Here is a 10371-nt window from a genome sequence, read left to right on the forward strand (position 1 = left end):
GTGAAGATCACTCACTAAGTTTATGGTTATGAAAAAAATGGCCGATACTTCATTTTGTGTGTTATAGTTATGCCTATGGGCATGGGTACTATGTGTTAAAGAACACGTAGATTAAAGCTGAGATATCCAAACTCACCTAAATAAGTGTTTAGACATGTATCTATGCTAGCTAAGAAGCCCACATATTCCATTAAACTCCTTGATCTCATGGCTTCATTCCTTTGCTTTAGTGAGAGATTGAAAACCCTCCAAGTAATATCTCAACTGTAGGCACAATAGCCCACCCACTCTAGGGGGACTATAGGCAACTTTAAAAAAGTATTTTCCAAGAGTAAAAGATGGAGAAGGGAAACGAGAGAAAGATGGAGAACAAGGTAATGATATTGTAATAATGAAATGATTCTTTAGACCTTTAAAAATGAGGCTTGCCCTTTGTTTAATCTAGTAGTAGAAGAAACATTGTTCCAATAGCAAATCTTGTGACTTTCACCCTATTATGTTTTTAAACCCTATAGCAAAGGGCCCATAAAATATAAGAAAACACATTTGGAATTTCTTTACCATTCTCAAATACACTACGAGAATAACTACCTTTCATCTAGGTTCATCCTTTTGTCTGTGTAAGATTTATTCTCATGTTCACTCTACTTTATTGAGACTATCCTTGCACGCAACAATAAAGAGTAAACAACCAATGCGAAATAGATGCCTTTCCGTGGGCAAATCGCTTCAAGTATACGTTAACCCATAAAAAAATAATTGAACACTTATAATTCTCCTTCTTAGAGAGTAGACGCCCATGTGATATAAGAAAACATAGTGGGAATGTTTTTACTTTTCTTAAAGTACGTTCCCTTTGGTGGATTTGATTCTGTCTTTGTTTAACTTTATGGAGCCTCTTAAATGAAATTATTATTGTGAGTAAGAGAATAAAAATGATATCACTAGAAAAGCAAAGAGAAAAATGGGCTTTAGAGTGTTCCTTCTTGATTTTAGTCTTCCTTAGGGAAGTAGAGAAAGATAAGGAAAATTGGTTATAACTATGACCTTATGGGTAGGAGTGTATAGGGTGTTATGTGTGCATAAAGATTGTTCAAATAATGAGCTACATGGTAAATTTATAGGGTGGGAAGTTGTTGTTTCTGATGTGTAGGCGAGGGCCCCATAGATGCTTGGTATGAATCAAGGTGATAGACATAAGTGCTTGTGGTACAAAGTCTTTGTATCCTTTTGCCAACCGGCCCTTTCCAGTGTGTTCAGGGAAACATGTAACTACTCTAAAGGATCACAAACCTCTGTGATTCGATGGAGGTAGTTTGCTAGCAACCAGAACCGAGTTGAGGACTGTGGGCCTTGAAGACGTGGAAGATTTGGTTGCATCCATAACTTAGTTTCAACGGAGGTGAGGACTACTTGGGCCTCAAAGATTTGTTGTCTACCTTTGAGGTGGTATTGCTTGATATTCTTGTAGGTTTTGAAATTGAAAATTACGTTGGGGGGGATTGGCTTCCAAAGATGAGGGGGGGATTTTTGGGAGGGAGGGAAAGAATAATAATAAGCAGGGCGACAACAAAGGGATAGGTGGAGGATGTGGAATTGGTACCGGAAAAGCATCTGGTGGCGTTAGTGCACTTTAATAAAGTGGATTAAAGCCGGGGGGTACAAAGTGCGGGAGTTATTAAGCCGTGGGTTTCGCAAAAATGACGGGATGCGGGCCGTCGGGAAATGCAGAGGCGGATGATGACGTGGTGCTGAAGAGTCAGCAGCTGCGCGAGACTGGCGTGAAACCAAGAAGCAGGCGCACTGTGCATCCGTAGCCACCCCATGCTACACGACACCCCTGCCATAAACGCGTGCTTCTCACCAGCCCCTCCAACCCTCTGTCCTCCCGCACGCCAAAATGTAAAAGGTCCCCTTGACTCCTTCCGCCGCCAGCTTCCAAGTATTGGTATTTCACTTTAGCGGGATTCCGCCTTCAAGGCTTATATATTAATCAAAACTACCAGATTACAACTCAAACAAAAAGGAGCTCTTAGAGACTCATCAGGCCAGCTAGCTACCAACCATCTGGTTTGGTTCACTATATCCATAACAGCCTTCTTACATGTTAGTGAAAACACATCAGTCTTGTTCATAGAGGCCTCACATCTAGCTAACCATATTCTATGAAGCGTTGAATATCTAATAACATCCCACATAATGGACTTATCTGTCTCGAGATCTGCTCTGAATATGGCAGCGCCCTTGGAGATATACTTCAGCCCTAGGTCCTTGGCACACCATGCTCAGGTAGCTCCCCAGAGATTCCACACCCACGAGCATCCTTAGAACAGATGGGTAAGACACTCCGCTCCAGCTTTGCAAATTTTGCATCTGACGTCTACTTGTAGCCAGGGGACTAGGCTGCCTACTAGGAAATGTCCCCCTCCTATCCTCCACATGAAAAAATTGACTTGGCTCTAAGGAGATTCCGCGTTCAAGGTTTGAGGAGTTTAAGAGCCACTCCACACACGCAAGGAAATGCGAGATTGAAAGAAAGGCAAAGCGTCACCACTCCGAGAAAATGGCACCGTCAAGTGTGAGAAAATGGCACCTAAGAGCGCATTCCCGCGTTGGCGTTGGCGAGTAGAAATGCTCACGCTGTGAAGGTTCCCGTGCATTTGGTGTATTGGGGGATGCTCCCCAACAATTGCCCTATAGAAGTCCCCCCATTAAAACTACCGAAATGGTTGATCATGTTAGGTTAGAGATTAGCCACCCCTTCTATTTTAGGACTACTTATTGTTCATAGCTCCTCTAATTACTATTGTTGGTTTACACTCTATCCTTTAGAGGTTGAAACCTTCATTTGTGCAAGTTGTTCTAAAGATGCCAATTGATTTACTACATCTGTCCTCAATGAATCATAGCAATTGTTTGGGCACTAAAGGTCTTCCACGGTGTTAGCTCCACTCATCCCCTTTTGGCATTGCCAACTAGCGGCGGGGAGGCACACAAAAGGGCCCATTTTGTATTTAACAAAGAGGTGCCTAGAGTAGCCTCTACAATACAACCAAGGGCCCCCTACATGATTGATGCCTAAATTGAGAGGGTAAAGAGCATATAGCATGCTAATAGTGTGTAGTAACCTAGAGTGGTGCGAAGAGCTCCATCCCGAGTAAGCATGCTCTTGCGGTAAGAAGATAAAAGGAATTATTTTGTTAGGTTTCAAGGGTAGGCAAAGAGTCCTCACGTCTTCCATTTGATGAGCTGAACAATACTACCAATCCTCATAACCTCACAACATTGATTCAAACAATGAAGTCTATTATAAGGGGTTTGATACACACACTTAATATGGATCTAAAAAATAACAAAGAAGATGCTTTTAAATACCTATAGTATTAAAAAATACTAAAAGAGGGGCAAAAGAGATCGTGAAATCTCATTAAATCTAACCAATGGATTACAAATTGACCTAGATCTAAATGCTATCATGATAAACATGAGCTTAGTGGTTAGTGTAAAAGCACATTGCACTACCAAGAGTACAATCATAGTGGGAGGACCTATGGGATCAAAGGACGGTTGATTGGCGCAGCGTGGATCAAATGCGACATGCTTTCTCCCTCACTGATGGGGAGGCGGATCTACTACAAGCAGTGTTAAAGTGTATCCTTGAATCCTACAAACACAATACCCATGGAGGACTGGAGACTGAATCAATGGTCTACGGGCAAGACACCGCCTCGCAAATCATTGGCTAGAACCCTATACAAGCATCTTAGCCAGATTGGTGGATGTGCAAAGCTCCATTTTTGTCTAGCACTAGACCCTTGTCCAAGATCTCTCAACCAATGGAAGCGCATAAGTTTGGGACTCTCAAGGCCATAGGCATTAGCTACTACAAGGTCTATGTTTTTGTGGAAAAAAATAAGAGGGCTGTTGAGGTTAATAGTGGAATGGTATAATAGGCTTGAAAATGACATAAAATCCACATTTACACCAAACTTTATAATTCCTCAAGGCATGAAAATAACATAAAATCCACATTTTCACCAGACATTATGATGGGGAATTAGCTCATTGGTCATTAGGGCTTTAGTGGGTAGGTAGGTGGGTGTGCCACACTGAGAAATCATGCAGTGGGATGTGCAGCTTGCCTTTGGTTTAATTTTGTGAAGGATGGCGTTTGACAGTGTAGCGGAGGGGGGTTTTCCAGGTGGAGGGGTGGGATGTGACGGGGCAAGGGGACGTGGCAGAGGCGAACCTTCTATGCAATGGCGCCTCTATTTGTACTCAAGGCCACCTTTATTTATCACCCAGCATTCCGTTGCGCGTTTCAAGCTGCTCAAACTCCTCATCCTCCCTTCGCCGTAGCTTCTCGAGCTCACAGAGCTCGAGCTTGGCATCGCCATAGCTAAAACCGCACAGACCTCAAGCTTGCCATCGCCATAGCCCAGAGAGAGAGAGACAGAGAGAGGTGGGCATTGCCTTTGAACTCCTCAGCTTATATGAAGAGCACGACATTGATGAGCTTTTAGTTGCTACCGTTTTACTTGACCATGATCATACTCTCCTGCAGCATCAGCTCCTCCTCCATAGCCGTTGCTTCCTCTTCTTCTTCTTCTCTTCTATTCGCTTGGAGAATGCAGCCATAGCCATAGCCCACACCTGAGTGGGCATAAAAGGAGGCATAGACAGGGAGAGAGCGAGTTCGCCATTGCCTTTGAACTTCCCAGCAATGAAGAGGACGATGAAGTTGAGTTCTTGGTTGCTACCATTTTGCTGCACGATGATCATACTCTCTTGCAGCATCTACTCCTCCTCCATAGCTGTTGCTGCTGCTGCTGCTTCTTCTTCTTCTTCTCTTTTGTTGCAGGATGCAGCGTCCCTTACAGCTGCCAAGCTCCTCCTCCTTGACCCCTTGAATCATCTCTCCGACTGGTCCTCTTCCCACCTCTCCTCCGTCTGTAGCTGGACTGGTGTCTCCTGTGACCCCCTCCTCCACCGCATCTCCTCCCTCTCCCTCGCCAACATGAACCTCTCCGGCCCTCTCCCCCCTTCCTTCTCCAATCTCCTTGGCCTCACCACCCTCGACCTCTCCGGCAACTCCCTCTCGGGCCCCATCCCCGCTTCCTTATCCAACATCTCCTCCCTCACCTCCCTCCTCCTTTTCTCTAACCAACTCTCTGGGTTCTTACCTCCCGAACTCTCCCGCATTTCCACCCTCCAAGTCTTCCGCGCCGGTGGTAATCCGCTCACTGGTCCCATCCCCCCTGAGTTCGGTAACTGGAGCCAACTTCAAGTCCTGGGTCTCGCTTCCTGCAACTTCACTGGTGTGATCCCTCCGGAATTGGGAAAGCTCTCCAATCTTGGGACTCTGCGCCTGGACGAGAACTCCTTGTCGGGGACGATTCCTCCCCAGTTGGGGGATTGCAATTTGTTGACCACTCTCGAACTTGAGCACAATAATCTAGTTGGCTCCATTCCGGTGGAGCTTGGCAAGCTAGTCAAGCTCACTGATTTGGCACTCTATGGCAATCAGTTGAATGGGTCCATTCCCCCGGAGTTGGGGAACCTAGTGCTGCTCAATAATCTTGATCTCTCCGTGAACAATTTGACGGGTACCATTCCTTCGTCCGTTGGAGGCCTTGTCAACCTTGTGTATTTGGTTCTACACAACAACAGTCTAGTTGGACAGATCCCTGCTAGTCTTTCGAACATGTCCTCTTTGAAGTACCTCTATCTCTCCGATAACATGTTCTCTGGAAGCATCCCCATTGAGTTGGCTAATTGCAGTAACCTGGAGCAGATAGAGCTATCTGATAATAAGCTTACCGGTAGTATTCCCTCTCAGCTTGCCACCCTTTCCAATTTGACGGCCTTACTCCTACACAACAACACACTCAGCGGTAGCATTCCTGCATCGCTAGGGAGACTGGAGAAACTACAAGTCCTTGCTCTTTATGAGAACGAGTTGACGGGGACCATCCCACCAGAACTTGGGCGGCTCGTTCATCTTCAGCAGTTCTTTCTCTATAACAACAATCTTTCGGGGCCTATACCTTCCGAATTGGGGAACTGTTTATCGGTGCAGCAATTGGATTTCTTCGGAAACCACCTCTCGGGTTCAATCCCTTCGTCCTTTGGCCAATTGAAAGTTTTGAATTTCTTCCATTTGAGACAAAATAATTTGTCAGGAGAAATCCCTCCCTCGTTGGGAAACTGCAGCAGTCTGCAAATGTTAGATTTTGCAACCAACTCATTGACGGGAAACATACCGAGCACGCTAGGTATGTTAAGTCAACTAGACTCATTACTGCTCTACGAAAACAATCTTTCAGGGTCCCTTCCATCTGAGCTGTTGAATTGCAAGAGCCTGAGGAAAGTCAACATTTACAACAATAGACTCACTGGCTCTATTCCCGAATTTGGGTCGCATGGTAAGCTCTTGATATTTGATCTGACTAACAACTCATTGGAAGGTAAAATTCCCAAGCAGTTGGGCAAGTCTGGTGGTCTTGCACGGCTGAGGCTTGGGCACAATGCGCTCAGTGGAAGCATTCCACCCGAGCTTGGTAATATTTCTAGCTTGGGCCTTCTGGATTTGAGCTACAATAATCTTAATGGGTCGATTCCATCTGAAATTACGAAATGCAGCGTTCTCATGCAACTCTTCCTTGGCAATAATCGCCTGTCGGGAACCATTCCTGCGGGCCTGGATCAATTGCCTGTCTTAACAAGGCTCGACCTTTCGTCTAATGGGGAGCTAACCGGTAGTGTCCCTCCAGAGTTGGGGAGGCTATCCAAGCTCGAGCTTTTACAGCTGAGTGCGAACCGGTTCATCGGATCGATTCCTGTAGAAATAGGGGCTCTTTCACAGCTAACGACACTGGATTTGCACGATAATCAATTTAACGGCACAATACCGTCATCTATTGGCAGTTTGGATAACCTTTTGGAGCTCAGTCTGTCCCGAAACGCTCTTTCAGGCCAAATTCCCGCACAGTTGGGTCGACTATCGAGCTTACAGGTTCTTCTGGATCTCAGTTATAACGCACTGTCGGGCCCCATTCCTTCTGCTCTTGGAAATCTCCGCGTTTTGCAGGGATTGAATTTGTCAAACAACCAGTTGACAGGTAACATTCCGGATGCCATTGCTTCGCTCCCTAGTTTGTTAACCCTCGATGTGGCAAACAACAGTCTCTCTGGCCCGATACCAATTGCAGTTTCCAAGTTTCCAGCCGGTTCATTTTCGGGCAACATGGGACTTTGTGGTGCCCCTTTGGCCCAGCCGTGCCAGGGAGCCATGCAGTCTACAGGCAATAGCGAAAGTTTGTCAAAGGGACAATTGGCGGGTATAATCGTGGCCGGTACGCTGCTCTTTGTGGCCTTGCTCTTGCTATTGGCTTCCCTGTGCAGAAGGCGACGGAGAAAGTCGACTTCCCCGATGATCGAAAGAGAGCATTTATTTCCCAGTAAGAGAGGCCTCAACTGGACTTTCAATGAAATTATGGAAGCAACAGGAGAATTAAGCGATAGCAACATCATAGGCTCCGGGGGCTTCGGCACTATCTACAAGGCCGTGATGAAATCGGGTCAGGTTTTGGCAGTGAAGAAGGCTTTGGTTAATGAGGAGGAGTCAATATATGACAAGAGTTTCATGAGGGAGGTTGAAACATTGGGCAAGATACGACATCGCCATCTTGTGAAGCTGATTGGATTTTGCTCGCACAGAGGTCTTAACCTGCTCGTTTACGAGTACATGCCAAACGGTAGCTTGTGGGATAGATTGCATGGGCAGCTAGTGAAGAAGCTGTCGTGGGAGGACCGCTTCAAGATTGCCGTGGGAATAGCGGAGGGTATTGCTTATTTGCACCACGATTGCCGGCCAAAGATCGTTCACCGTGACATCAAGTCGAGCAATATCCTGCTCGATTCTGAGGGAGAAGCTCACGTTGGTGATTTCGGCCTTGCAAAACATGTGGATGGTTCAAGGGCCACGGAATCTGCGTCCATGATCTTCGCAGGCTCGTATGGCTACATTGCGCCTGGTGAGTTTTTCAGATCAGTGGCCTTTTTTCGCTTCATCGGAGTTTCTTTTCTGAAAGACTTGTTCGTAACCAGGACGGAGGTCCTGCTGGGCTCTTCTTATTTGGTAATCGGCTCGTCGAAGGTGGTGTTTGCCTGGACTTTTGCGGGATGTCTTAAAGCATTCTGTCGCTACATTTAGCAACGTGTAGTAACTTAGAGCAGTCTTTGAAGCGTATTTGAATATTGCTTCTATTGGAGAAGCGGACGGAACAAACTTTCCTGGAAGTGTGAGTAGGAAGTGTAGGAAGTTCTGTTGTTTCTAAACGCACGATGGGTGCCAAAAGGCTAAAGCAACGACTAGTTTAATACCGGTTTAAAAGGAACATTCTGAAATGAAATGATTTCATAAGCATCTTACGATTGGCTACGGGTTGGACTGCGTCGCGTCAGGGAAGAATGAAGGGATGTAGACGGAGTCCCGACTCCCAAAGGAAGATTGAAAAGAATTTTTCGGTAAGGGAGCAACGATTCTGAGCGACTGATGCTTCTGGCTGGTCTGTGATGTGCAGAATACGCGTACACAATGAAGGCGACGGAGAAGAGCGACGTCTACAGCTTCGGGGTGGTGCTGATGGAGCTGGTGTCGGGGAAGCTCCCGGTGGATCCCAGCTTTCCAGAGGGGATGGACATGGTGGGATGGGTGAGGGCGGGCTTGGCAAGGAATGCGAGTCTGCAAGAGATGATGGATCCAAGGATGGACAAGCTAAACGATGGAGAGAGGCTGGAGGTATTGCTAGTGTTGAAGCTAGCTTTGCTGTGCACAAGCACGCAGCAGGCAGAAAGGCCGACGATGAGGGAAGCTGCGGACAAGCTCGATCAAGCAAAGAGGGAGAGCCGGGGGTTGGGGCCTGAGAGCATGTCGATAACGTGGTCGGGGGACGATGAAAGCTCGTTTCTGAAGTGAAGGAGTATGCATTCCGTCGTCAACTTTCCGGCAAAAAAGTTGATACGTCGCTCGTGCGCACAAGCGCAAAACTGTTTGCAGAATGCTTGCAAACTGCGCAGCCGCAATGCATATCATGTATCATCTTCCCTGATCTGATTATCCATCATCGTCTCCCCTGCAAAATCTGATTATCCATCATCGTTGTCCCTGCAATCTGAGTATTCATCATCGTCTTCCCTGAAAAATTTACGTCGATCATTTCTACGTGCCATTCGTGCTGTAATTGCCTGATTGCAGCAGCTGGAAATCGAGTGTTTGCAGCTGGGATGATGAGGGCGATGATGGGCAGCTGTGGTTGCGCAACCATGGAGGTCAAACAGAGATGCAACATCGCAAGTTTGTGGATCCATGAACCAACGAGGAAGAATTCCGTCGGAAGAATGACGGATGTGATGAAGGGACGATGGAAAAACGACGACGATGATGATGAAGCTGTAGTAAGTGTAGATGTGGTACGTAAAATCAAAGCAAAGAGTAGGGTAGCATCAGATGGGAGTCATAATGGGAGGCAACGGAAGAATCTTGCAAAGCCAAACCAAAGTGAGAACAGATTTGGAAGGACAGAATGGTGAATGATTGTGCTACCATGCAAAGCGTGAAGCTTTGAAGCTTTAAAGCTTTTATCAAAGCACCATGATGATGTAGGTAGGCTCCTAGCCTCTAGGGCATAGTTAACGAGGACAGGATAATCTTGTATTTTTGGGGCTTTGCATTTAAACATTAAAAATTAGGTGGGTCTTGCTCTTTGTACACTTGTACCTTCCCATTTATAAGCTTGTTAAATTCCACATGTCTCACACTTTACTCAGTAAAGTGCCACACAACACCTTTTCTTAAAAGAATACAAAACCCCCTTGGTCTGTAAACATGTAAATTCATACCCTCCTTATTTATGGTATTCAAGGCTTTGCAAGTCGAAAATGGCACTTTATAAGAACCCTTTTTTAAAAGAATACAAAAACCCCCTAGTTTGTAAAGATGCAAATTCATAGCCTTTTAAATATATGAAATTCAAAAACCTTTTCAAGCCATAAATGGAGGTTGAAGAGTGGCAAAAAGTCAATTGTCAAGTTAGAGATTCATGTAACTCAACTATTCTTGCCACCAAAGATATGCAAAAGGCAAATTAGGGAGATTAGTTGCCTCATACTTAGTAATTCCAAGTAATAGTTCAAAACCTCTCCCAAAAACAAAAGCAAGAAAAACCTCCTATTTTAAGTCACAACTTTATACAATAGTAATAATGAAAATTTAATGAAAATTTGCTTCCTTTCTAGGTTTATTTAGAACATTGCTTGTTAACCTAGTGTTTTCTTGTGATTTTTGGGGATTTGCATTCAAGCATTAAA

General features: G+C 45.4%; 1 protein-coding gene across 1 annotated transcript; it reads left to right on the forward strand.

Annotated features, from left to right (window-relative positions):
- Window positions 1-4321: 4321 nt before the first annotated feature.
- Window positions 4322-9787, forward strand: LOC147889556 (uncharacterized). Its single transcript, XM_087391183.1, has 2 exons — window positions 4322-8036; window positions 8586-9787. Exons 1-2 carry the CDS (start codon window positions 4724-4726, stop codon window positions 8978-8980), a joined length of 3708 nt encoding a protein of 1235 aa, XP_087247309.1. The 5' UTR covers window positions 4322-4723; the 3' UTR covers window positions 8981-9787.
- The last annotated feature ends 584 nt before the right edge of the window (window positions 9788-10371 follow it).

This window comes from Dipteris shenzhenensis, chromosome 20 (assembly GCF_047967505.1).
Source record: "Dipteris shenzhenensis isolate YYH24624 ecotype China chromosome 20, Dip_SZ_1.0, whole genome shotgun sequence".
Lineage (NCBI taxonomy): Eukaryota > Viridiplantae > Streptophyta > Polypodiopsida > Gleicheniales > Dipteridaceae > Dipteris > Dipteris shenzhenensis.